General features: G+C 37.2%; 5 protein-coding genes, 2 non-coding genes and 1 pseudogene across 11 annotated transcripts; 5 read left to right on the forward strand and 3 right to left on the reverse strand.

Moving 5' to 3' along the window:
* The first annotated feature begins 451 nt into the window (after positions 1-451).
* Positions 452-3,074, forward strand: LOC112191817 (probable xyloglucan endotransglucosylase/hydrolase protein 32). The gene is made up of 4 exons (XM_024331241.2): positions 452-1,130; positions 1,217-1,317; positions 1,460-1,677; positions 2,528-3,074. The coding sequence occupies exons 1-4, from the start codon at positions 935-937 to the stop codon at positions 2,892-2,894; spliced, it is 882 nt and encodes a 293-aa protein (XP_024187009.1). The 5' UTR covers positions 452-934; the 3' UTR covers positions 2,895-3,074.
* A 2,480-nt stretch (positions 3,075-5,554) lies between these two features.
* TRNAY-GUA lies at positions 5,555-5,653 on the forward strand. Its single transcript has 2 exons — positions 5,555-5,591; positions 5,618-5,653. It is a non-coding gene; the product is annotated as a tRNA-Tyr (tRNA).
* Positions 5,654-5,887: 234 nt separating this feature from the next.
* LOC112193321 (E3 ubiquitin-protein ligase RFWD3) lies at positions 5,888-13,307 on the reverse strand. Of its 5 annotated transcripts, none has more exons than XM_040516627.1 (14): positions 13,115-13,307; positions 10,656-12,305; positions 10,482-10,557; positions 10,298-10,387; positions 10,157-10,201; positions 9,980-10,060; positions 9,637-9,724; positions 9,437-9,495; positions 8,505-8,615; positions 8,259-8,398; positions 8,137-8,176; positions 7,156-7,218; positions 6,826-7,019; positions 5,888-6,557 (listed from the first exon to the last, which is right to left on the reverse strand). In XM_040516627.1, the coding sequence occupies exons 2-14, from the start codon at positions 11,072-11,074 to the stop codon at positions 6,071-6,073; spliced, it is 1,893 nt and encodes a 630-aa protein (XP_040372561.1). In that variant the 5' UTR covers positions 11,075-12,305; positions 13,115-13,307; the 3' UTR covers positions 5,888-6,070. The 5 variants fall into 5 exon arrangements, with proteins under 5 accessions (XP_040372561.1, XP_024189179.1, XP_024189182.1 ...); XM_024333411.2 differs by having other exon boundaries at positions 9,667-9,724; positions 13,113-13,307; XM_024333414.2 differs by lacking the exon at positions 9,980-10,060 and having other exon boundaries at positions 9,667-9,724; positions 13,113-13,307.
* Positions 13,308-14,643: 1,336 nt separating this feature from the next.
* On the reverse strand, positions 14,644-17,539 carry LOC112194190 (receptor-like protein EIX2). Its single transcript, XM_024334436.1, has 3 exons — positions 15,673-17,539; positions 15,327-15,468; positions 14,644-14,998 (listed from the first exon to the last, which is right to left on the reverse strand). The coding sequence occupies exons 1-3, from the start codon at positions 17,537-17,539 to the stop codon at positions 14,644-14,646; spliced, it is 2,364 nt and encodes a 787-aa protein (XP_024190204.1).
* Positions 17,540-19,617: 2,078 nt separating this feature from the next.
* On the reverse strand, positions 19,618-20,897 carry LOC121052274 (annotated as a pseudogene).
* Positions 20,898-22,044: 1,147 nt separating this feature from the next.
* Positions 22,045-23,612, forward strand: LOC112193038 (dual specificity phosphatase Cdc25). Its single transcript, XM_024333048.2, has 3 exons — positions 22,045-22,262; positions 22,335-22,473; positions 23,195-23,612. Exons 1-3 carry the CDS (start codon positions 22,072-22,074, stop codon positions 23,390-23,392), a joined length of 528 nt encoding a protein of 175 aa, XP_024188816.1. The 5' UTR covers positions 22,045-22,071; the 3' UTR covers positions 23,393-23,612.
* A 227-nt stretch (positions 23,613-23,839) lies between these two features.
* Positions 23,840-23,913, forward strand: TRNAI-AAU. The gene has a single exon. It is a non-coding gene; the product is annotated as a tRNA-Ile (tRNA).
* A 63-nt stretch (positions 23,914-23,976) lies between these two features.
* Positions 23,977-26,272, forward strand: LOC112191345. Its single transcript, XM_024330655.2, has 4 exons — positions 23,977-24,088; positions 24,170-24,247; positions 24,365-24,460; positions 25,947-26,272. Exons 1-4 carry the CDS (start codon positions 24,086-24,088, stop codon positions 26,031-26,033), a joined length of 264 nt encoding a protein of 87 aa, XP_024186423.1. The 5' UTR covers positions 23,977-24,085; the 3' UTR covers positions 26,034-26,272.
* The last annotated feature ends 592 nt before the right edge of the window (positions 26,273-26,864 follow it).

The following is a 26,864-nucleotide window of genomic DNA, read 5'->3' on the forward strand; positions in this document are numbered from 1 at the left end:
TATATGCGCTGAGGCACAACATTATTTCTCCATTTTCTTTAACATTGAAACATTGAGCTCAATCAAATGCCTCTATGAAGATGAGATAAATAGTTCTACTTTTCCAGAGAGAAATATGATTGAATCTACCATTATACATGATCACACTACTATAGTCTGCTCACAAGACAAAGGCAGCACATACTATGTATTGAAAATTGATTGGTGCAAGAATTACAATTACATTGGACAGAAACAAACATTTGACATTACATCATGGAGCTGCTAAGTGCTGACACAGTGGTAAGAGAGCTGCAAAGGTAAAAAGGAAGACACAATATGGGTAATCCAACAAGGATTGCTTTCAAGGCAAGAGTCAGAAAATTGCCTGTAGCAGGCTGTCATTGAGTGGATGAAGATTTTTTTAATTTAAACTCATCACAAGCCCAAATTCCTGTGGAAGAAGAAGGAATCACAGAGCTACAGATGCAACACAGTTAAGAGACACCCATCTACCCATTCTGCATCACATACCCTTTTCCTAGCTTTCCAACAATGCAAAACCAAAGCAAAGCTTGTTTCTTCATTAAGAGTGAGGAAGAGAGTAGTTGGTGAATTATAGAGCAAGTACTAGTACTTTCAACTTTGTCTCTCTGTTGCTATATTTCATACAATGTCACATACTCACATATAACCTGTTAACTTACCCAAATCTCACTAGCTTATCTGAGACGGACCCAATTCAAGTTTTTCTGAGCTTAAATGGATGGTTAATTTCAGTGCTAATTTCTTTTCTTATTTATATCAAACCGTACTACCTTACTCTTTCTTCCATATAATGATATAATACACCTTGGTCTTCAGCTACCTTTCCCTCACTCCCTCATCCCCTGCATTTATACAGAACCAATTATTCTGTTTTCCCTCTATACAGTTTCCTCCTCTCCTTCAAATCATGGTTCTCTTTCTCTTCTTCCTCCTAGCTCTTTTGGTACCTTCAAGCAATGCTGGCTGGCCACCATCACCTGGCTACTGGCCAAGTTCTAAATTCAGGTCTATGAGCTTTTATAAAGGGTTTAGATCCCTCTGGGGTCCTCAGCATCAAAACTTAGACCAAAATGCATTAACAATCTGGCTTGACAGAACCACAGGTCTCATTTTTACCCACTTCTTATAGTACGTTCATCATGTCAATGCTTCCTCAATTAGCTCATGCTTGCTCATTTTATTGCAACAGGAAGTGGATTCAAGTCGGTTCGACCATTTAGATCCGGTTACTTTGGTTCCTCCATTAAGCTTCAACCTGGTTATACTGCAGGAGTTATAACAGCTTTCTATGTAAGATCATTGAGCTCAAGTTATTTCACATACTTGCTGACTTTTATCTTAAGGAAACTGCAGCTTTTCATAATTTTCACAAGCATGGTGGATTTTGCTTCAAGTAATTGTGTTGATCATGAACTGATCGAATTCGTTGCAGCTTTCAAACAGTGAAGCTCATCCAGGGTATCATGATGAAGTGGACATCGAGTTTTTGGGGACTACATTTGGGAAGCCCTATACTTTACAGACCAATGTTTACATCAGAGGAAGTGGAGATGGAAAAATTATTGGAAGAGAGATGAAGTTTCATTTGTGGTTTGATCCCACCCAACATTTTCATCACTATGCTATATTATGGAGTCCTAAGGAGATTATGTAAGCCTTTTTTTTTTTGTGATCATAGCTTAAGCTAATTATACTTGACGTTTACAAAATGCTAATATGCTTTTGTACTTGAAATTAATCTCATTAAAAAGAAAAATCTGTAAAAAATTACAGAACTTATTCATCCATATACTGCTGCTGAACTTTAATGAAATAGTTAATATATTTAACATCTTTTCCATTTTCTGGCTTTAAAGTTAGACAATATATAATCTGACCATTCCAATAAAGGCTGAAAGACATTTTATTCTTTCTTTGAAATTAAGGAAAAGCCAAAGTGCCAAACTATGACAGGGGGTGATTACATATTTAATTTCAACATTTATGAAGAGAACTGTCTATACTTGAATATTCTCACAAGCTGATGAATCAATGAATGGAAATTAATATAAAAGATTTAGAAGGTTTAAAAGACTTTCCACATTGGGCAATAGAACATATGTCATTCACTGTTTAATTTTTTTTTATGAATGTCATTCCACTGTTCAGTTTGGAGGTTAATGAGCATTCTTATTCGATATATTAGTTGAATACAACTATGTTTTATCGTGTATCTTATAAAGTGATTGAGAGATTAAAAAAAAAATTAGTTTTGATGAAAAAAATTTGTCTCCATTACACATAATTTAGATATTTTGATTGACAAGAACTAAAGAAGAGAACTTTATATAGTCTTGCTTGCCACTAAAGCCAAAAGCATGATGCATTTTGCAATACCAAACTAATCCATATTCCATGTTATTTCTATTTTGATATGCAATGTTGACTTTGGTGGTAGGTTAATTGTCATATATAGTCCCCTTTAGATTCATATAATTAAAATGAATTATTATTATTTCAGATTTTTGGTGGATGATGTGCCCATAAGGAGGTACCAAAGAAAGAGTGCTGCAACATTTCCCTTAAGGCCAATGTGGCTGTATGGTTCAATATGGGATGCCTCATCTTGGGCTACTGAAGATGGAAAATACAAAGCAGATTATAGATACCAACCCTTTGTAGCAAAGTTTACCAATTTTAAAGCCGGTGGTTGCTCAGCCTATTCCCCTGCCTGGTGCCACCCAGTCTCCGCCTCTCCATTCCGGTCAGGTGGGTTGACTCGACAACAGTACCGGGTCATGAAATGGGTTCAAGCCAACCATATGGTGTATGACTATTGCGGGGATTTCAAGAGGGACCATTCCCTAACACCTGAATGTTGGGGTTAATCATATGCTTCAAGACTGAAGTTCCCCTAAATTTCACTTCATTTAAGTGTATCATCTTTTTCTTATGTTTTACTTTAATTTTCAAAGAAGAAAAATGTGTGTGAATTGCCTTGAGATGGGTCATCAATCTGAACGTCCAAGGCTTATCCAAAAGAAGAAAATTTGGAATTTGGCGTGTTCCATTTTTGTTCACCTTGTATGCTTTCCATTTTTTCTTCAGTGGTGCATGTGGTGTAAATTGGCAACTAAGTAAAAAAAAAAAACAAAAGAAAGAAAGATCCCAAAAACAGAAATAGATAATGAAACCATGGTCTCGGGTGATGAAGCCAAAGAATGGAAGATCATGGGTTATGACTTATGAGCAAGTCTGTGCACTTGGTTTTTTACTTATGCAATGCTCAGAAGCACTTGTCAATTCTAAATAATGTAACAGCTTTCTGTCTTGTTTTTTGTTTTTTGTTTTGTTCTATGTGTCTGAATCACTGCCATAGAAATTGGAGGACTTTGTGATTGGTCATAGTCTGAGCTCTGAAGCTGGTACTACTAGTAGTGTGACTGACAAGAGCTATTCTGAACCCTCTTTGGATTTATTAGTACCTTGGCTTAAAGACTTGTAATCTCATTGCATATGAACGCCACTCAAAATCTTGAATGCCAGAAATTGGAAATTAAAAAAAGAGGGAATTACAGTGAAATGTGAAAAACTGAAGGGAGCATTATTGCGGGACTACTGTGTACTGTGACATCCAACTTCAGAGGGGCTATATTATTCATCCCCTTACTGACAACACCACAATAGTGGGGTTGTATTGCACTATCTACCAGATGTTATATAATTACCAGACTCAAAAAATTTAAGAATGCATAAGATCTTTTCTCCTTTGCAGATCAGTTTGCATGCACCTGTGGAGAGATAGAGAAGACACACAGGTGACAGGCGTTTCAACGAACACCTTGCAAGATAACCCATATGAAGAATGAGAATCAGAATTTAAGTTGCGGACAAAGACACTTGCAAAAGATTCACCTAAGGTTTAAAAAAAAAAACGAGTTGATAGTGTATGTTAAAACTAACTCAAATAATTAGATATTTGTGATATACATTACTATACAAAGAGTAAAGAGTTGTAATCTATATGGGAAAATGGAAAATTACTGCTAAGGAAGAATGGTCAGTAATAATATATGAACTTTCATGATTGAGATGACATGCTAACAAAAAATGAAATGACACATCTGACCAACCAAAATTTAATGCCCTTCATAGGCTCAGATGAACTCTAGCTAAAATAGAATTCCCCTTGAAGCATTTATATATTTTAGCTGCACAAACAACTGGACACTATCTTCGCCTGTTTGGTCATCCCATATTATGCAGATCATGTTCAATCTTACACAGACAGTTATAAGTAAGACCCACATGTTAATCCAGAGGGAGCAAAAACCAATTCGTACTGGGAAAAATTAATGGGCTCACAGACTGTACACTGCAGGACCCAAATCGAGTAATATTTAGTTATTTACAAGGGTAAATCATAATATGCTTGGGGAAAACATGTTTTTGTTTTGTTTGGTACATAAAACATGTTTTCTTAGTTTTTTTTTCTGAATGAACATGACCTTTGAAAATGATTAGTGATTATTTGAGCAACAATAATGCAGTATATGTCCAACTGCCTAAGATGCTGAAATGAAATAGATGGGGTTGTTCATGGGTAGCTTTAAAATTTAAAGTGGATTGAAAAAGATGGAATGTTTTGGAAAACAAATAGATATGGTTTAAGAAATTAGGGTCCATATATATCCTCTTTGGCCTCCAGCCCTCTTCTTCTTTTGGAATTTGATCAAAAACCTCATCTTTAAATGTTTGGTTTGAGTAGTTTCAAAGATGCACGATGTCCACCCGACACCAGAAAGCATTGTCTAATCAGTTATATAATGCATTTTGTGATGGTATTGTTGATTAATATCATTGATTAATTCAATGAAGCAGCAATTGAAATCTCCATGTATTATTAAGCACAACAAAAGGAAACAGGGCAACAGGTTTCTGGGGTCTACGAAGAAAAGCATACAAAAGAGCCATTAAGAGGATTTGCCTTTTGTTGTTTTGCTGGATAGAGTAGTTTCTTGTATACCCTAATTAATAATGCTTGGCTGCTTGGAATCTATAGGGTTGTGTTTTATACTTTTATATAATACCTATTACCTCACATTAGTCATGTAGATTGCTATACTTGAAGAAGAAGAATCACGTATTTTATGGACCTTTAAGGGGGAAGAAGGATAGAGGTAGATTATGTTTTTAACTGGAAAGCATCAGGTATTTTGTTGGTACCACTTCTTCAATTTGATGGTATGGTACATCATCATGCATCTCTAGAAAAAGGCAATAAGTGTGGTGTTCTATAGTATTTTGGAGATCAAAACTTTAGAGCATGAGTCATTTATTTCACTTATTGTGTAAGGCATACTACAAATAGCGACTAACCTAACAATTCTCAGCTCGTAAGTTTCAACACTGGAACACTATAAAATTTTCGATAAGGGTCGGTCTTGAATCGATTAGGATATCTGTAGTGACAAAATTTATGCTTGGGACAGTTTTATTTATATATGATATAGCACTTATAAGTTATCTTTGGCTCCAAGAACACAAACCGACCTTAGCTCAGTTGGTAGAGCGGAGGACTGTAGTGGGTAAATGGGTAAAACCGTCAGATATCCTTAGGTCGCTGGTTCGAATCCGGCAGGTCGGATAATTTTTTATTTTAGCTATTTCCTTACATTTTAGAGCAGAATCAAGACTATTCACTTTTTTTCATGGCTAATTTTGCTTTTTCTGACATTGCCCTGAACTCTACTTCACTCCATTCGACTCGATATTACCTTCGTCGTTCGTAGTGTTCTGTATTCAACTGATAACCCGTTCCTGCTGTTTTACCTTCCGGTTGAAAAAGAAACTATACAGACAAGAAGATTTACTCAAAGAATAGAAAATGAAAATCTTTCTCATCTAGTCATCTCCATTTCCTTTTCAGTTAATTTCATAAATTACCTATAGACCATCGCACTATTGTAACAATCGGAATGATCAAAATAATCCTGAGCAGCTAATATGATACAACTACAGCAACTATAGTACCTCAAACACAGATAATTGAAGACTACTCATTTCATGAAAGCTTGGTACTGAAGAGTTGCAGCGTGTTACCATTCAAACAACTGAGGAGACCTTTCCTTAAGAAGGATGTGTACTTCACATCCTGAACAGGACTTCGCTGTAAGTTAAGGCGCTGAACAGTAGTAAAAGACGACAGCTCTTCTAAAACTAGTTCAGAAGATAGTTTATCTTCAGATGCAAACAAACTGCCACAATTTTCTATGTTGATAATTGCAGATTTTGGCAGTCCGATATCACACACGTTGCCGGATGAAGATCCCAACTTTAGAAAATGACTGCTGCTGCCTGCTCTCTTTAAAAGAACATGGGAACCGACTGTTCCTTGTCCGATGGCACGTGAAGGAGTTGGTTGTGTAAGAACTGCCTCATCAGAAAACTCGACTTTGGGGCGATAGGAAGCAACAATGTCATCTGTTCTATGGCAATATGCAAGAGATATACAAACTCCTTGGTTCTCTGTTTCAGGGACCAAAATTGGCCTTCACAGAATTGAGTTTTAGTCAGAAAAATTCAGTTGTTAGAAAATTACTCAAGAACGACAAAAAAGATACAGAATGCAGAGTTGCAGATGAAGACCCAATCCAACAAATTTGTCAGAACCACAATCATAAAAATGAAAGATAAGGTTTGCTGGTAAATGAGTTTACCGGTAATTGAGAAAACACTGAGATCCATATGGGTACACAGCCCAACAGAAAGATAAGGAATTAGTAACAAACAAAAGGTACAGAAAGAATGATTACTCACCCCTTTGCAGCACCACCAAAATTCCAGAGACATAAGCCAATTGACGATGCGGACATCACTGTTCTAACACCAGTGGGAAGAGCTGAATTATATGAAAGGGAATGCACGGTATGAATTGGGTTTCTTGTCAGCCCCTTCAGGGATTCAACAGGCCCTGAGGTTTGGCGCATGTCAAACACCAGAAGATAGCCATTCTGCAAGAACAGGAAAAATGAAAGTTGAAGCTGAGTATAAAACAGAGGGCTTCAAGAAACTGAAGACAGGAGTTAGCCAGCATATATATAATGCAAGCTGTTGAGAACTTGAGATAAACACAATGTAGCACCAGACCTGCAATCCAGCATACATATAATTTGAATCGTTGAGATCCCATGAGCATGTCCAAGCAGCAGCCTGCAAGCAAAACATGTCAACTTGACAAAAGAAGAGAAAGAAGAGTAACAAAGTGTTTTAACAGGTCTTTCCCATTTAGGTGCAGGCTGCACACGCACACAAACACCGATACATGCTTGCATTGACATAAATCACCTCAGCACATAACACCAAGTGACACATTTACAAACCATGCAACACAGACCCAAAATTACCAACTTTAAATTTATTGAAGACTTTTATGTTTCCACTGCAACATACATGACAAAGTAATTGTAGAGGTTCCATCTTCGATTCCACCTCCCCCTCCCCTCCCCCATTGAATAAAAGAAAAAAGAAAAATCAACAACAGAAAACTATCTTCAACTAGGGTTGAAGAGGGCCACATGTGATGCCTAGTCAGCTTAGCTTAAACAAAATGTTCAGATTAGAAGGGACCGGCCCTGCCTATAAGTCTTTTATCACCTGTAGAAACAATGATGATATAACTCAAAGCCCCAAAATGATGGGTTACTAAATAAGTAGAAAATCAAGTCAACAGGAAGGTGCAAATAAGAGGCTCAGGTACATTAACTGATCTTCCACTAATACCAGTTCCACCTCATGGGACCAAACTATCACAACATGCAATGAAAATTTTGTCGTATAAAATAAACTTATACTTTGTAATCTGGACTTTCTTGAAATCTTATTTTTGTGTTCATATACACCAAACATGGACAAACATAAAATGACACAATAGATTGCCAAGAATCGGACAGCAATAAAGGGTATTTGATAGAATTTAACAGTGCATTATGCTGTGTAACCTGGACCCATAAACAATCATGTAAGAATGATGTTATGCTGCATAGTACAGGAATCAAAATTTAGAGTTGAAGGCACGACCTTTAGTTTTACTTAGTACACAACCGCTTAAATAATGGATCAAAAGTTTACCGGTATGTCATAGGAAACAATGATGTTGTTGTTCTCCGTACTGTAACAAATAGCACAATTAAGTGAACAGGGGAACTACATGAAGAAAATACCAAAATAACAGTTGAGTAAATTGATGAAACCTGAGAACTGCCAATTTCTTCCCTAGGCAAGCAAAGAGTGCAAGGTTAGTGTTAGAAGGAGAAAGACGTAGGTCCCTGATAGAATTTAAAGAGCTAGGAAGAACAATATCATCTCTGTCATATGGAGGTATCAGGCTCATCTGCACAACCATATTTACAACAAAATAAAAGAACTTTAAGAGCAGTTCCTGTTGAAAATATCTAACACAACAAAAGCAAAACTATATCAAAATCCAGAAAATTTACTTTGGTAAGCACATCTTTTCCACCTAGCCCAGCATGCCTTCGCGAAATTAACAAAATTTGGTTAGATGCATCAACGTCAAACAAATGAGCACCAGCTACAGGTAACTCCTTCTGCAAAGTTCAATGTGAGGTTAATGATGTGTGGACAACAATAAAAAATAATGGAGCGCAGCAGCTTAATCAAAATTATGCACACAGTTGATCCAAGAGGATAAAACTAAATATGCAAAAGTATCACATGGGTCATCGCGAAATTATTAACACCATGGAATGAAGGAAATGATACAAAAATAGGTTCAAATTTTTCTTTTAACCGTCCACATACTGGTGTTTATACATCAGTTGGTGATGCACTGCCAAATCTATGGAAGTGATATAAAAGTAGGTTCAAATTTTTCTTTTACCTGCCCACATATTAGTGCATATACATCAGTTTGTGATGCACTGCCAAATCTATAGAAGTGGAAAAGGGCTCCTGGATGTTGAAGGAAATCTAACAATTGCTTCAACTGCAATTTCTAAAGAAGAAGATATTGCTCCATATTTTACCAGGCCGAGTTGCTTCACCTCATCCATTTCAAATTCATTCTTTTTGCATCGAGAATAAATCCTTTGCATCATCTCTACTTTTCACTTCTTAAAAGTGTTAATGCCTCTGTAGTCACGAATAAATTTTTACCTGATCCTTTTTACCAATGACCAGGGTGAATTTTGAATTAATATCACAACAAATCTGTACCGAACTAGTCCCCTAAGTATGAAAACAACCATATGTATTATCTTTTGCCTGTCCTGATAAAGAGATGATGTATGCAGGTTTAATTACCACATATAGATGTATAAGTGCATGCGTGTACCTCCATGTGGAAGATGAAAGATAGAGAGGAAGAATAACGAAGAACATAGCAAAGAGCGAGGAAAATTTGGCACACCTCTAATTTGAAGCTGCAAGGAGATGCTTGTCCGCAGGTATTAGAGCCAAATGTTAGCCCTACAAAATATATTAGGAGATTATTAGACATGATCTGAATGAAATATGGTCTTGTTCTGTAATGGATAATATTTATTACTATTGAAAACTATTTTATCTTGGCCTCCGTAGATACTAAAGTATGGACAAAAATGAACTAACCATAAGACCTTCCCTCTAAGATGTTATTACCAGATACGAATCTTCTTTCAAAGGTCCCAGTAGCATTGATTGATCCTGATGCTTTGCTCTGATTATCCCCAAACAAAGTGAGCAAATGTGAGAAAGATGTGGACTACTTAAGAATGTAAAACATTAAGATGTAATGTGAATCAAGTAAAGAAAGAGTAAGTTAAAAGATGTTATGTATGGCAAATGGAAGAAGAATGTGAGAGCAGGAATATATGACTAGAAACAAAAATGAATGAAATACGCTAAAACCTACATAAATGAAAAATAAAGTATATGTTCAATCAAAAGGTACATGCTTTGCAATCAAGCATACCTCTATAAGTAGTCGAATTTTGAGTTCTAGTACATGCTGTCCCTTTAGCAATTCTGCCTCCCTCTTATGCCATTCTGCTCGCTACACATATGAGGAAAAAACCATAGAGTTGCTTAGCAAAGTAGCCAATGAATAATGGAAGGGAGTGTATAATAAGACCGTCAGAAACATATGTACCTCCTTCTCAAAAGAAGCACATTTAGCCTCAAGTGAACGAATCCTCTACAAACAAACAAACAAAAAAAAACCATCATTCGTACACAACAAGTCACACTAAGCTTACTCAAAAATACCAGCATCAAAAAAAAATTCAATCACCTTTTGTGATTCTTCGTCAACAGAAATAACTCGCGACGTGAAAAGTTTCCTCACATCATTCAACTTGCATTTGGCATTGCATTGAGGACACTAGAAAAATGAAAAACGTACAACAATCAAATCATTTGCACAACATGAGATAGTATATGAATTGCTAGATTAAAAAAAAAAAAAATTCATTTACCTTTCCCTGTCTTTTACTCTGGCCTAGCCATTTTTCGATGCAGGACATACCGAAAATGTGTCCACAAGGAAGACAGCTACAATCATCAAACAATAGCAAAGTGATTCAGTCTAAATGTGCGAAATTGTAACATAAAAGACGGAATTGACAGTAAAACCGAGGCTTAGTGCGAACCAGATGTAGTGATCACCGTCATTAGTCCAAGCCTCCAAGCAAATTGGGCAAAACAGGCCATCAATTTCACTCGGATTCCACTGACTGCTCTGAGAGCTCTCTCCGGTGTCAAACGCCGCCGTTTCCTGCCTTCCGATTCTCCTCCGCTTGCCGTCACCGCCGCAGCCGCCGCGGCTCAGAAAGCAAGCGGTTCTGACCAGATGCCGTTCAAAATCCGAGTCGGCTTCTTCGGCCTCGTGAGTGGGTCCCATTCTGGAAAGATAGAGAGCATAATTGGGATCCGTTTGGGCGTCTGGTTCGTCTTCGTCTTCTTGTTCTGAGTCTCCAACGTCGCCGATGACGGATGGTTCTTCTGAGGCTTCTTCATCCTCTTCCTGTAGATCTACATCGTCAAGATGCACATAGTGAGGGTCTGCCATAGCTGAGCAAGAAACGAAGCCCTGGCTTCACAGCGAGAGAGAGCGGCGAAATTATTAGCCGTTTCTTGATGATTAGATTTGGTGGGAAATCCAAACTTACGGCCCTTTAATTCTGCCGACGCAAAAGGAGGGTACACAAAAGTAAGAGGGTCCGCAAAAATAAATAAATAAAAAGAGAATACTTAGGGTCGAAGATTCTAAATTGCTTATTGGAAACCAGTTTGGTGATAAGCTGGCTTATATGAGAATAAGTGTGTCAGAGTATTTGGTAAATTTAAGAGTAAAAATGCTTCAATGAAAAATAAGTTGCTTTTATAAGCTAGGTCGAAAGACGCAGATGATTATGTAAATTTTGGCAATTCTTCGGTAGGTTTGGTTTGGTGACATTTACCTCTAGATTTTCTTTCATCTTTATGTAATAAAGATTATTTGGGTCTTCTCAATTTTCGTTTTCATTAGTTGGGATTAGAGTTAACTTTGATTTCCGTTTGTTTTTGTGGGGCAAGGCTTTACGTCCCCCCCCCCTATGTATTTCTTTTTCTTTCTTTTGAAATAAAGGGGAGGTGGAGAGCATTTTTGCTTTTGACTCGAAAAGAATTATTACTTAAAAAAACAGTTGTTTTTAGTTTTATCAAATGGTTCATTATCCGTTATTTTAAATTTAAGTTTTTTCAAACACAACCTAAAAAGGGGAGTATCAAAGTTCCGTTGGTGGTAAAAATGTGACGATCATTGCATCACTAATCTTTGTAATTGCCAAAATAGTATAATTTCTAATTTAAGAAGGGGGACGAAGCTAAAACCTCTATAACATATAATGAAGAAACCAGCTCACAAAAACGAAATTGAGGAAAACGGTCACTATTACAATTCGAAAGAATGAAAAGAGAAGCCAAATCCACCAAGCTTTGACAGGATAAGCAAGGCTCCAATATACTTAATCATTCATTTACATGCATTTTTGGCTTGTTTGGCTATTTAGAAGCAAATTGTATGAGAGCTGTAGTCCGGGAATGTCCTGCGTACTAACAAGGCATGTTTATCATGTTGCAAAATAAGACTGCAAATTCCCTTAATATGTGTACTGCATACTACTGATACTAGTCATTTTCTGGAGTTTGAGATGATAGTTAGTGATGTCGCTGGAAGCAAGTGCATAATTTAACCCTATAAATATCATTAGTAGCATAAGCAAGTAGAGATCGATCTAATCAGGGGATTGAGGGTACACCTGTCAATGTAGGACAATTACACAATTAATAAAGACACAAAGTATATTATTTACAAAAATAAAATAAAGTAAATACATAATTAAGAAATTAAGGGGGGATTTAGGTTTTGGTTTTCGGAAATAAACTAAGTAAAGAAAACAAAGAAAACTAAAAACATAATTACACGAATGGAATGAGAGAACAAAGATCAAAACCGAAACTATGATCAAATTCGATTAAACCCTAATATTGTTCATCTAAGTCATGAGAAAAGAGTTGATCATGTGAAATATTTGAAAGCAAATAATTTCCCATTTTTTACTTTTCAATGCTAATTAACCTAAGTGAAAGCACAAAGATTAATCCTATCAAACATGTAATCAAGCCCTAGAAAGCTAGTCAATCATGACATGTTTAACACATGAAACACATAGAAATGCTATCAACTCAAGTGTGCAACTTAGTATGAAAAAGTCCACCTAATTGCAATCCTCTTTAATTAAATTCGGTTTTTGTCCAAAACCTTTACTACTTCGATTCAAGTTACACAAAACAAAAACTTTATTTCATGTTCTTAAATCTAGCACCATTCATATCAAAACCCTAAGTGTTTCGAACCACATAAGATTAAAATACAAAATATATCTATAAAGCAAATTTAATTAAACAAACTCACATAAGCAACTCTCGAATTACAATAATAGAATCTGAAAATTTCATTCAATCATATAAAATTTCAGAATTGAAAATTTTGTTCAAACATAAACGTCAACTAAAACAAAACCAACGAAATTCAAACAAAGGTTACAAAGTAGAGGTCGAATTACACCGTGGATGGAAGATGAGAATGGATGAGTTTCGTTGGGATTCTTGAAGCTTGAAAGCAATCTTCAATGGTGGATGGTGGAGGAATAGGTCACGGCTCCTTCTTCTCCCTTCGGCCTTGCTTGAATTCCGTGGCTTGCTTTAGAGGATGGAGAGAAGATTGGAGAGGCTTACGGCAAAGAAGTGTATTTTCTGAATTTTTCTAAGGTGTGGAACTCTTCTCAACGTCAAAGAGGTGGGTATATATAGGAGCACGGCTAGGGTTCACAAAGCAATCAGAAATTTCCACATAGCTTCCACCAATGAGAATTCGCCAAGTAAGCTTGTGATGTGGTCCAACCAATCATAGAATGCCAAGTAAGCCTTGTGATGTGTTCCAACCAATCAAAACTCTCTAAAATACCTCCCTAATATTTAATTGCCGAATTTCCTTGAAATTATTCTGATTTTCTTCATAAATTTCGGCCAAGAATATCTTAGGAAATTTAGGGATGTACCTAGACACGTTTTGAGCTTTTCCTCGGTGCACACATATTTTCCTTCCATAAATATCTCCCTTGAATCTCTCTTGGCGTCATCTCCTTGATTATTTCTGATTTTCACGTTGGCAATCACACCAAATTATTCCTCCAACAATATTTCTTTCCATAAAAGTCTCCCAAGAAAATCTCTCCTTGAAATCCTCAATCAATCATCTTTAATTCCCACGTTGTCACCTTCTTGCCATGTCATCTTCATGAAGCTTCTCTTCCCATTTATGATAATAACTTTGAATTCCCACTTTGAATGTACTATATATACATGATGCACTTTAAAACGTGTAGTAAACCCTATCAGTTAGCAATCAAAAATAATAATAACAATGGAACTTTTCCTTCCCATTTATGAAACGTTTAGGGTTTTAGGGTTTAGGGTTTTAGGAAACGTTTAGGGTTCTCTTCCCATTTATGATAATAACTTTAATTCCCACTTTGAATGTACTATATATACATGATGCACTTTAAAACGTGTAGTAAACCCTATCAATTAGCAATCAAAAATAATAATAACAATGGAACTTTTCCTTCGCTTATCAGAAGAAGTGTTGCAAAACCGAAAACTGAAAACCAAAAAAGAAAAGAAAGAACATTATTTTCAGGATTATCTAATTAGAACTTGCCCAAAACTATGTTTCTTGAATATACACCAGTCTACATGATCAAAGTAAAACAGATTCAATTCAATGCCAGTTTTATTAGATCCCTATCTTCATTGTCAACAAAAATGAGTGGAACAGCACATATATGCAGGCATAGATTAAAATTGAAGCCACCTTCCATTCTAATTAACAATCTTGGTACATTCAAAGTGCATCATGTATATATAGTACAAGTCACATTCACTACACTAACAGAAAATACAACACAGTAAAAACTAAAGACTATAGTTGAAAGATGAAACCCAATCATAACAAAGGGAAAGATGTTACAAAGTACTTAATGATGTTTTACCTCCATAACCAGCAACATCAATGTTGTCGACCTTTCTTCGCAATCAAGCCATGTCCAAATTGAATACCATTGCACACCTATTTTTCATTTTGTCAAGATACTGGAAATTGGCATGTCTCCAGGACCTCTTAATCACCAAACTGCCAAAAACAACCCAGAATCCCACAATGAATCCAAATGTTGTGCTTGTATAGAACCATAGATTTTCATAACCATCTTCATCTTCAACTGTGCTCTCTTTAGCTTGTGCATCACCATCGTCGAAAGCTGAGCATTGTATTGGTAATGGATTCCTACAAAGTCCCAAGTTTGCTTCAAATATGCTTGGGTCATTGAAGGTTTGGAATTGGTTCGCTGATGGAATAGGCCCCGACAAGTTGTTGTATGATAAGTTCAATCTGCTCAATGAAGTCATAGAAGTCATGCTTAGAGGAATTGGACCACAAAGATGGTTACTCGAGAGGTCAAGAGATTCTAAGCGGCTCAAGCTTCCAATACTCTCTGGTATATATTCTTCCTATGAGTTGGTTTTGGGATAAATTCAAGGCAAATTAGGTTGATAGGTTTGTTATCTCTCCTGGTATTTCTCCTAATAGATTATTGCTTGAAAGGTCTATGATCCTCAGCAGACCTATTAGATCATAATATTCATATAGTCTTCCCTTCACAATTAATTCCAAATATACACTCAGTGGTGGTTGCGAGAAGGAGGATGGTAACTTAAACATGATACCCACATCTTTCATGACTTCAAGATTGCCAAGACATTTAGGGATAGAACCTAGTATGTTATTCTGAGAAAGGTCTAAAACCTTAAGAGGGAGTTGACATAATTGTTCAGGAATGTTCCCAGTGAAGATGTTGGCTCCTAGGAGTAAAAATGACATAGAAGTTAGATTTTCTCCTACCCATTCAGGTATTGTTCCAGACATTCGGTTCCCTCCGAGATCAAGCGTAAATAGTGTTGCACAATCTCGTAAGGATAGACTGAGCTCCCCAGAAAGATTGTTTTGGCTTAATTTCAACCAAAAAAGCCTAGGTAGTTGTGACCACATTAAGCTTGGAAAATTACCTTGCAGCTTGTTTTCGGACAGATCAATGACATTCAATTTTTGCAAACCCTTCCATAGCCAGGGGATGTTTTCAGATAAATCATTTCTGGATAGAACAAGAACAATCAAATTCTTAATCCTACTAATGGAAGGTGGAATAGAACCATTTAGATAGTTCCTAGATAGATCCAGGGTCTTCAACGCTGTCATCTCTTGGCCAATGTTCCAGGGAATTTGTCCAGAAAATCTGTTGTTTCCTAAATAAAGGGATGTTGCATTTCGCCAAAGCGGAATTGAGCCCTCCAAATAGTTGGAGTCCAAATTAACAGTTATTCCAAGCTCAGAACTTAATTGGATTGATTGAGGAAGCTTCCCTGTTAATTGATTTGTGGAGAGATCTAAAAGCCATACATTCTGCACAAGTGTCCATAACCAATCCGGTATTGCATCAACAATTGCATTGTTTGAGAGTGTTATTGAAGAAACTTCTTTCTGAGTTCTTAACCACAAAGGAAATGAGGGGCCTAATTGACAGTTGATAATTGTGATGGAACTTAAACTGAAGAGAGGAATCCAGTCATGTCCAACATTCAAAGCCAAAGATTTACTTTTTGAGGACAATGCAAAATATTTTAATCTAGTGAGGTTGTGCAGATGAATTTCAGATAAAACGCCTTTCCACTTATTTTCCCAAAGGTCTAGGGAAAACATTTCTGCAAGCTGTCCAATACTCTCTGGGATGCTGTTCATCACGTTGAACGAAAGGTCTAGCATTGACAAATGTGACAGATTTCCGATTGACATTGGGAGTGCGCCTGAGATTGAATTAAGGGTGAGAAAAAGAGCATCAAGATATTTCACGGATCCCAGAGACTCGGGCAAGTTCCCACTAAATTGATTGTAACCGAAGTCCAATGTTTCTATGCTACTGTTACTGCACCCAGACAAAGAATGAAGAAACTCCTCTATTCCTCCACTAATGGAATTGCCAAATAGATCTAAACTCTGCAAGAGGCAAAGATTTACCCATGAAGTTTTCCTAATGGAGCCAGCGAGGTGACAATTAGCAAGATTAATTGTCACAAGGGTACTAATGTTGAATAGCCATTGAGGTAATGAAGAGTTGAAGTTGTTGTATGAGAGGTCGAAGACTAAAAGTGACGTAAAGTTCACATATGGAATAAATTGAGGGAGGTCATCAAGTTCACTGCTGTCTAAGTGCAACTCCAACAATGAAGGAAGCATATTAACACCAAGTAACCAGTTTTTTGCTGCCTTGCTAAGGTTCAAGCCCCCCAAACTGAGGTATTGCAAGGAAGAGAGACCACCAAGCCAATTCAAATCTGAATCCCATGGCCTCAATGGATATGATTTTGTTGTGAGGTCAAGGTAGAGCAAGTTTGATAGATTACCAAGATGATGAGGAACCATTCCCCCAAAAGATGAGTGAGAGAGGTCAAGGTACCTCAACTTCTTGAGTGACCCTATAAAACTCGGGATGGGAATTCCATTGAAAGAATTATAACTGAGATCCAAGTAATTCAAGTATGTTAAGTTGAGCAAAGAATCATCTAACTCACCGCTTAAGCATGTCCGCGTACTGTAGATATTGCTAAGGGAAAGCTTAATGACATTCCCTATTTGGTTACTGCAGCTAATGCCCATCCACTTGCAGTAGTCTTCCCCAACCCAAGAGGAAAGCATACCTGCAGGATCTTTAAGGCCTAGTTTGAATTTAAGGAGGGCCTTCTTCTCCTCCTCAATGCAAGCAGCAGTGAAATTCACAACATGGGAGTTGATCAATGTGGCTTCAAGGACAAAAGGTTTGGTAAAGAAAAGCAGGAAAACGAGTGAAAGAAGTTGAAAGGAAACTTTGCTGATAGCCATTGTCTCTCTCAAAAAAGGTAAATTTCTAATACATACCTTATTCTACTTTGAAGCTATTTATAAGTGAAGAGGATTGACTTCCTCTCACCTGTGAGTACCTGCATTATGCAAGTAGACATAGTCCTGCTATTTGAGTAACCTTTGTATATACAAATTTCGGTGTCAACTGCCGGCTTGACACATTTATTGAAATTATATTCAGGGTGATTTATGAAGAATTAGATGGTTTGTTTTACTAATATATGAAACCCAGTAGCACAAGGAACCTTTCTTGCATTATCTTTCAATAATCAATATGCTGACTCTGATTGATCCACCGTTATTAACTCTCTATCATCATTGATAACATAATTATAATCATGATCAAGATAAGTAGGTAGAATCTTATACATATCATTTATCGAGCATAGTTTATTGTGGCAGCAGTTTTCATACGCCTGTCCGTAATTTGAAACTGTTTGAAATTAAAAAGTAATTTCCTGAATTCCAACCATATTCTATCATCTAGGAATATACATTTTCTTCTAACAAGATATGATATATGAAGATAGATTTCTCACCAGCAAATTTAAAATGTGTTGTAACTCTCTTTACCTAAAAAAGGATTGTCGATCTGGGCACTGGCCGACTCTTGTTGCTACTATCATACTATTAATTTGCATGTGTGTCAATGTTTGGAATATATGCCTTTCTTGATTATCAAAGTCCGCGATTATTCAGTTGTAAAACAGTACTACAAGCTACAAAAGATTTCCACATCTTGAATTGAAAAGATTAGACTACTTTTAAGAGTATGAAGACCAAAAGTTTGAATAGCCTTACTTTTTTTTCTTCTTTTTTTTCTTTTTTTGAGAATGTGAATAGCCTTACTTTGAGAGATCGAAGACCAAAAGACTTTTGTGAGAACCAAAGGTCTGAATTCAGTTTACATATTAGGCCACCTCCAACCCAACAAACCAAAGTGCTAAAGGGCCATTTTTTAGCCCAATCCAACTCCAACGAACCAAACTAAGGATCAAAGTGTTAAAAGTTAGGGTTAAAGGTGAGTAGAGAGGGCTAAATTTAGCCCTAAATATAGCCTTTTGCCCCTTTAAACAAATAGGATCAGAAAGCTGTGGCCCACGGGTTGTAGTGGAATGTGACATAAGTATGAAGTCAGCAACGTCAGCTAACCGTGAGGTATTTTTTTTTTTTACTTTTACACTATAAATAAATATCACCTCAACTTTCTTTTTCACATCTTCCTTCTACTTCCTCATATATATCTCTCTATTCTAAATCTTTCATTTTCTCCCTATTCTTAATCTCTAATTTATTTTTCTTTTATTGAAAATGGTTAGTTCGTCGAAAAGAAATGTAAATTGGTCACCGTTGGAAGATAAAGCACTCACCTTGCTTTCGTGAAAGTATCCCAAAATTGTCAGGGTTGTCACTGACAAGTGTTTGCATTTTCTTACTTTGTTGTGTTCCTTTTTAAATGTTTTTGTCATGAATAAAATAAATATTGAAAATATGATTCCATTTCGAATTCAACTTTATTTCATTTCGAAATTAGCTTTATTCCATTTCGAAATTAGTTTTATTCCATTTCAAAATCAGCTAAAGATATTTTTGATTATCTTAAAAAAAAAAATACAACCGAAAAAATATTTTTTTATCATAAAAATGATTTCAATTACTATAAGTAAATTGTTGATAAAAAATTTAGCCCCAGGCTATTTTTAGCCCTTTCGGTTGGAGATGACCTTATGTTCACGAAAGTCTTATTCTTAACAATGAAGCAAGCATGTAACCAATCTAATGTTCAGTCCCCAAAACGGAGGCGACACTAGTGAAGAGGATGAGACTCATGAGAGAGCCCTTTATTATTTACAAATTTGCAGCATCTAGGGTTCAAAACTAGGGCACACGAACAATGATAGAATACTGCAATAAAATCCTCAATGGAAAAAAGGAAAAAAAAATTTTGATTACTATTCAATGGATTAAAATCCTCAATAACAAAATTTCAATTGCTAATTCACTAAAGAACATAGAATGTATGTATTTTGCCACTAAAAAAACATCTAAAAATATTCTTATTCAAAAGCCCACTGGTTCTCACACGAACCTCTTCCTCTTCCTCCGGAGTGTAATCATTTTTTATATGGAATTTTTTTCTGATCTCCTCCGGGGTCTTCCCCTTAATCATGCTCGCAACATGTTCACACGTCGCATCCAACAAGCCCTTAATGTTCAAGTAATTCGCCGCTAGAATCATATCGAATAACACGTTCTGGTCCGCCTCAAACTCCTTCACGAACTCCCTATCCCACGACTTGAGTTCAACTTGCAATCCCTTCTCACTCCTCCACGGTTTAGATTTCTAATTTTTATTTTTTTTATGGTAAAGTTTAAATCAACGACGAAAAATGATGCAACTCACCACCTACCGACACAGATAACACTAAATTATAGAGGTACGAAATATTCTTAGAATTTGTTTGCTGATATATTGACGCGAATATATATGGTGTCAAATTAATCGTTTGAAGCATTGAATCTGTTCAACATTCTAGTTTTCCAATGTGAATAAGTGGATGAATCATTATGATTGAGAACAAGTTGATTACCATATATGGTGGAGCAACTAAGAAGGACAATTATTGCCAACTAATTTTATCAAATATCCCCAAAGGAGCTATATTAGGATACATTTCCCTTATAATTGGAATGTCAATCACATGAATAGACAATTTATACAATTTACAAGAAAAGAGTTTTTTAATTATTTTTTTTATTTTTATCAAGAAGAACTTCATTAATAATGAACTGCTTACAACGAGTTTTGAGCAACATCTCAAACACAGAAATGGCCACTAGACTTCACACTGGAACTCTAGAATGACTGACTCATGAGGCCAAAAAACCCCAACTCTAAACTGGCACTACAACAGTATGGCAATGACAACAGGCGCCGAAGCAGTGAATCCTTGACAGTTCAATTCTCGTTCAGTCAATAAGAACCCTGAAACTAGACGACTCACTTGTGTCAACACTAACTCGCCACCCAAAGTCCACCTGACCAGCTTTTGATCGACCAAGCCTACACTCATTGTGACCTAAACCCGACCAAAAAGATTGTCAGACATTTAGACCTGGGACTAAAGTAAACCCATCACCGTCACCACCCTATTGTCAACACCGTCAAATCATAACTGCTCGAAATTGCCATCGCCTTCGAACCAAAACCAGATAGGAACAACCCACTAGAAGGCCAATAATGCTCGTCTATGGCACAGCCAGACTTTTCGCTGACCCAAAACCAGATAGGAATGCCCCCACTAGAAGACCGAAGAGAAGATTGTCGCTGCCACATCTTGTAGTGTCTTATTACCAACAAACAAAAACAGTAAAAACCGAACCCTAAATCACTAGTAACAGTGGCCCACCCACAAGGGCCCAACAAACCAACCCTGCCCAATAACTGATCGCCGCCACCAGTATTACCCCATCGCTGCACCTCATCTGAGTTCACCAGAGATCTGGGAGTCACCAATCGAGATCAATCTGCCCACCCCAAAATCCAATAGCCATCCATCTTCCTTGTCGAAACACCAGCTACGCCTCCCTGCCAGAGTTGTCAGACCTCCGCCATCAACACATCATCCCCGACGTGGCCTGGGTGAGCACTGCTTCGACCAATCAGACTCTCCCCTAGATCGGATCCAATGGACCCAACCCAGAACGGGACAGCGCGACCAGAAACTCCCTGCACCGCCACAACCATATCACCACCACGTTGAACCCACGACACCAAACCACTCCGCCGAACATGGCAGCGAGAAACCAACCAAAACCCGACCTCCGCGACCTTTCTCTTCCTCACCTCACAAACTGCCACGAGCAGGATGTCGAAGAAGGAACCCCACCTCACCAGACCCACAAGGGGTCGACAAAGGCCCGTCCGACGACGGCGAAAGGGCTCGCCGTCGGACAGGGAAGACAACCTCAACTTTTATCTCAGACCTTAGGGTTTACTCTCTTAACCTTTTCAATCTTGAATGAGAAGTTTCCTGGTACGTAATTTACAAGAAAAGAGTTTAGATCATAAAATTATACAAATAAATTTAAATCATAATTCTTTTCAAAACAGTTCCACACGCTTGCCCTAATATATTCCCACTAGAAAAATAGTAAAAGATTAGGAGATTGTGGTTAACATAATAAATCTTTTTTTTTTAAGAATATTATGTCGATATATTAATATTAACTCAGACAAAAAAGAACCATTACATATCCTTCTTCTACCGTCTATGGATAGATCAAGAGTTTGTGTGGTAAACCAAATCGATACATAGAGTTTGTGGTTAACATAATAAATCATTGTGAAATTATGTATAGAATATATATTTTTCTTGACATATAAATATTTATTTTTATCTTAGAAAAAAATAATAATAATCTTTACCTTGAAGCCCCTGGAGACTTTTCCTTTTTCCCTCTCGAGGATAGAACACGCAAATCGTTCGTCGTTTAAATAAGAGGCTTTTATGTGGGAGGTCCGTAGCCCAAAGGGAGCATCCCATTCCCACTCCTGGTTGTGCTTTCACAGAAACAAGAAGAAGAAGAAGAAAACGAAGGAATCATCACCAGATATGGCTCGGAGCATCTCCTACATAACAGGGTCTCAGCTCCTCTCTCTCAGGCGCCGCCCCAACAATATCGCCATCATCGATGTCAGGTGGGTTACACTCGTTTCTTTGGAAAATTCTTAAAAGCTCAAATTGCTAATTGGGGCTTTTCTTTGTTTAAGGGATGATGAAAGGAGCTACGATGGGCACATAGCAGGGTCTTTGCACTACCCCAATGACAGTTTCTATGACAAGATCTCCAATCTCGCTCAAGAAGTCAAAGCCAAAGACACCCTCGTTTTCCACTGCGCTCTCAGCCAGGTCTCGTAAATCTCATGTCTTTCTCTAGTTATTGTTTGGTTTTTGTGGTGGAGATTGTGAACTTGGGTTACCCAGAAACAAACAGATTGATTTGAGTTGTAGGTTGTTGGAGTTTTGGTTTCTTAAATGATGAATTGTTTGGCTTGTTTGGGAAGTGAAAGCAAGCTAAGCACTTTTTTGGATCTTCTTAGTTTTAAGAAAGCATCTCAGCACCACTTGATGAATAATGTGCTATCCCAAAAGCACTCCTATAGAAAGTGAGCTGATCAGGTTAATCCTGCCTAGAAATGCTATGCTTTTGAAAGGTGAATAATTTGTCTTCTGTAGTTTGTATCTTGAATTCTGTATCTACTTGGATGAGGCTAGAAAGATTTCGTGTTTTCATGATCTCTATAATTTGTGTGAACTTATATCACACTTTGCTTCATGCTTCAGCCATCTGGTGTTTGAGTTCCAAGAAGAGCCAATGTGATTTCTTTTTGTAATCTTGAACCACAGAACAGTAGTAATTAAATGTTATTCTTAGCAGACTGAAGCTCTTAGCCACTTCTACTACCTTATTGTGTCAAGTAAATTAGGAGCACAACCGGAAACTATTCCAACCCCGTTTTAACTTCACTAGAAAACTTCAATTCAGAGATACTGATATCCTCACTCTTTTATGCTTGAAGCTTTGTTGAAAGATTTATACAATTATGCAAGTTTTATGATGCTTTTGTAGGTCCGAGGCCCGTCCTGTGCGCGAAAGTTTGCCAATTATCTTGAGGAGATGAAGGAAGATACAGGAATTAAAGACATTTTGGTTTTGGAGCGTGGCTTCAATGGCTGGGAATCTTCTGGTAGACCTGTTTGTCGCTGCAACAGCATTCCCTGTAAGGGTGAGATTCAGACTGAGACTGAGACTGAGAAGAAAGCATAATGCTTTGCTCAAACTTGCTGGGAACTGGGAAGCAAGCATGTTCTGCCCACTTATCTGTACCCTGTACTCTATCTAATTGTGTAATGCCATATGTAAACGACTTTTACTGCTGCTTCCACTCTGTAACTCACCTTGCCCCTCTATATTCTTGTCCTTGTAGTCTTCATGGTATTGAGACGTATATGAGATTGAAGTTGAATCCATCTAAGAAAGTGTTCCCTATTTTTTCTTGCAATATGAATTGCACCCAAGTCGGAATAGTTTATGGCATTTAATGTGTTGCACCGGGGGGGGGGGGGGGGGGGGGGGGATCAGATTAACTAATTCCAATCAAACCTTCTAAATTCTAAGCTTTGAATGGATCAGATTTCTGGATCAGGTTTTTGGATCGACTCAAGTATGAAATAGTTCAATGAAGTATGGAAAACTGGCCGATACTAATCAACTGGCCTATTAGCTCAGCTGGTTAGAGCGTCGTGCTAATAACGCGAAGGTCGCAGGTTCGAGACCTGCATGGGCCAATACCATTTTTTACTTTCTTTTTTTTGGTATTTCCTTCCCTTTGACTCTTGAAATGACTATTTTATCCCTGTCCTCGTTAAACAGCTCCTTCTACTCTGTAACCAACACCGATTCTCAGAAATCCCATCGCGAACAAGAAGAAGAAGAAGCCATCGTCGTCGTCGTTCAAAGATGGTAAATTTCTCCCCAGAAATCTCATTCAATTTCCCCCACTAACTCCCGGTTTTAACCGTGTTTTACTTTTACCCCTTTCAGGTTTGCGTGATGTGCTTGATTCCTCTTTTTCTCGTCCCAATCGTCAACATCCTGCCTCTGCTCTTCGATTACATCATGGTAAATTTCAATTCATCGTTTCCCACAAAACCCAATTCCAATATGTTTCCATCACTATCCAACTGTACAATTCATGGTTTGTTCTATCAGAGTTGATTTTTTTTTTTTTTTTTGTAGGGAAGAATTTATGGACTTTTGGGATGGGAGTACAGGAAGCCCGAAAGAGCTCCTCCGGCTTGTCCTTACAAGCCTGCAGCCCAAAACAGCAGCAAAGTGAGTTAATTTCTTTAGCTCTTTGATTTCATATTATGAATTCTTTTTTATCTTACATTGATCGCCTTTCAGATGTAAACTACTCAATTTTGGATGTTTGTTTTAGTTTCGATCATTCGGAGTGTTTTTTTTTTTTTAACTTTCTGAATGGATTGCTCTGGTACCAAATGGGGTGCTGTGTTTCTTGAACTTAGATCTTAGCAGTAGTAACGCTAATGATGTCCAAATTTATGTTATGGTGTTGTGGAAAATGGTTTAGTGGTGATTAAGGGTTGGTTGAAAAAGGTTAGACTGAATTATGTAGACCCTTGAATCAGAAAGGGGGAGGCAAGGAGGGCACTATATGGGAGGATGCCATATAACACTTGAGCAGCGTGATAATTCGATAGATTGAGCTGTCTTGGGTCCTAGTTATTTATCTACTGTTTTTGGTTTGGTAAGTGAATCACTCGACTAATAATGTCATCTAATATAGTCTTTTGAGTTCATCGATAATTAATCTTCTTCTGGATAAAATATCTCACGGGGAAAATGAGTGGTAACAAGTGAGAGTGAAGCTGTCATTGCTCATGGGGAGGGGAATGGAGGTTGATGCAGGAGTATATGTTGGGGCAGGGAGTGTGGTGTAAGCCAGTTTTCACATATAGTTATTATTTCGGCATCTATCTTTAGCTCAGTGCTCAACCTGTCTTTCCCTCTCTCATGCATTTATTGTTTGTTTTCTTTGTGGGATTTCTGTTTATTAGTGCTTAGTGTGTACTCTCCTTTTTTTTTTTGGGATTTGAGGCAATGGTAGGATGTTCATAGAGTTGAAAAAAGTAATATTGGAAATGCAAGTCGTGGGGGAGATGGTGGATAATACGATTATCTGATTCTTGGAAAAGAAATTTCAGAGGTATAGTCCCTCTTAGAAAATTTATTTCCTCAACCGAAGAGGACAATACATCTGAAGTTGGATTTAACCTCTGAAATGAACATAGTCGCTGGAATACTCATCAGTTGCAATTTGATTTTGTGAACACTCCTACTTCTTTTTAAATTGACAATTACTTTTATAGTTTTATTGTACTTGTTAGTTATAGAAGATTAATAAATAGTTGATCAATATCGTCTTTACAAATATCATTAAGGTCTTGGCATTGTGCTTGTAAATTTTTAAGAGCTCATGTTATAGAATGAATTTCAAGTTGAGTGCTGGCAGCTGGCCTTATTAGTTATAGATGCATGACTCCGTAGTAGTTATATAATGTATACGTTGCCATTGATTCCTTTTTAGCTATTCACATAAATTCAAAGATTTGAAATGTAAGTATTCCACAAACACCACTCATCACACCCACGGTTGCTGCTGCTTTTTATGCAATCCTTGATTCCTTATGGTTCTGATGTCTATGCATGCATGTTTGTATCTTTGGTTACTCTGATCATTATATTATATCAAGGCTGCTTCGGCTGTTTGCAATATTTGAATTTCCAATTATCTCAGGTGACAGAAAAACCTGAACCTGGGCCACCAGACTCTCTTCCAGAATCAGCGGCAGCTCCCCGAGCGGTAGAATTGAAGCAAGATTGAACTTTGACCCCTTCCCTGGTTTTAGGCATGAATTAGGAGGACAAAAACAAATATCTTCCTTGGTCAGCAAAATGGTGCAACATATGTAGTTCATCTAAAAACTTCCTTTGGAAGAATCGTTTGAACCCTGGCTTGTATGAGATGAAATTCATAATTGTGGTTATGTTGGCTAAAGACTGCTAAATACTCCTATGTCAGTCAATTTGACCATTATACGATGACAGATGATGAATTGGTAACTCAAGTAGTCTCAAAAAGATTTTTATTCCTTCCTCTCAACTTGTCATGATTGTGCCATTGGGCCTTTTAAAAGTGCTATGTGGCTCTGAAGTAAATGTTCAAAACAACTCTCTGATATTTCTTGGTTGTAGGTAATTTCATCCGCCAGCTAATAATAACTTTTAGCCAAGTTCGAATAAAACTTGGCAAGAATTGGTAGTGAAACCTTCGCATTATTGACCAATGATAAATAAATAAATTTCGCATTGCGACTTCAGAGTTGGATTAATTTGCAGGATGGAGAGAGACTTGTAAGAGCTAAATGCGAGGCAAACACGAAGGCAATACTTTAAGTTCGAAAAAGGAGAAAGAGATATATTTCCAAGATTGAGATCGAGATCGAGATCGAGATCGATCTGAAATGAAGATGTACCATCAAAGATGATGAATTTGTAATTCTTTATGTGGTTTTTGTTCCTTGTTCCTATCTCACCCAAATACATACACACTATGTGTTTGGTGGGTAGTAACTAGTAAGAGAAGGTCATATGTTCAAGCCCAATTAATTGGGGAGGGGTGGGGTTTTGATTTAAAAAAACTAATAATAACCTC

This window comes from Rosa chinensis, chromosome 3, assembly GCF_002994745.2.
Source record: "Rosa chinensis cultivar Old Blush chromosome 3, RchiOBHm-V2, whole genome shotgun sequence".
In the NCBI taxonomy this organism is placed as follows: Eukaryota; Viridiplantae; Streptophyta; class Magnoliopsida; order Rosales; family Rosaceae; genus Rosa; species Rosa chinensis.

Coding starts and splice junctions, on each gene's coding strand:
- LOC112191817 (XM_024331241.2), top strand. CDS start 935: ATGGTTCTCTTTCTCTTCTTCCTCCTAGCTCTTTTGGTACCTTCAAGC. Junction 1,318..1,459: donor GAGTTATAACAGCTTTCTAT/GTAAGATCATTG, acceptor AATTCGTTGCAG/CTTTCAAACAGTGAAGCTCA. Junction 1,678..2,527: donor TGGAGTCCTAAGGAGATTAT/GTAAGCCTTTTT, acceptor TTATTATTTCAG/ATTTTTGGTGGATGATGTGC.
- LOC112193321 (XM_040516627.1), bottom strand. CDS start 11,074: ATGGCAGACCCTCACTATGTGCATCTTGACGATGTAGATCTACAGGAA. Junction 8,177..8,258: donor AAGAAATTGGCAGTTCTCAG/GTTTCATCAATT, acceptor TATTTGTTACAG/TACGGAGAACAACAACATCA. Junction 6,558..6,825: donor TTTGGTGGTGCTGCAAAGGG/GTGAGTAATCAT, acceptor AATTCTGTGAAG/GCCAATTTTGGTCCCTGAAA.
- LOC112194190 (XM_024334436.1), bottom strand. CDS start 17,539: ATGGCTATCAGCAAAGTTTCCTTTCAACTTCTTTCACTCGTTTTCCTG. Junction 15,469..15,672: donor GTCCGAAAACAAGCTGCAAG/GTAATTTTCCAA, acceptor TTTTACTCCTAG/GAGCCAACATCTTCACTGGG. Junction 14,999..15,326: donor ATGAAAGATGTGGGTATCAT/GTTTAAGTTACC, acceptor TTCATTGAGCAG/ATTGAACTTATCATACAACA.
- LOC112193038 (XM_024333048.2), top strand. CDS start 22,072: ATGTGGGAGGTCCGTAGCCCAAAGGGAGCATCCCATTCCCACTCCTGG. Junction 22,263..22,334: donor ATCGCCATCATCGATGTCAG/GTGGGTTACACT, acceptor TCTTTGTTTAAG/GGATGATGAAAGGAGCTACG. Junction 22,474..23,194: donor TCCACTGCGCTCTCAGCCAG/GTCTCGTAAATC, acceptor ATGCTTTTGTAG/GTCCGAGGCCCGTCCTGTGC.
- LOC112191345 (XM_024330655.2), top strand. Junction 24,248..24,364: donor TGCTCTTCGATTACATCATG/GTAAATTTCAAT, acceptor TTTTTTTTGTAG/GGAAGAATTTATGGACTTTT. Junction 24,461..25,946: donor CAGCCCAAAACAGCAGCAAA/GTGAGTTAATTT, acceptor CAATTATCTCAG/GTGACAGAAAAACCTGAACC.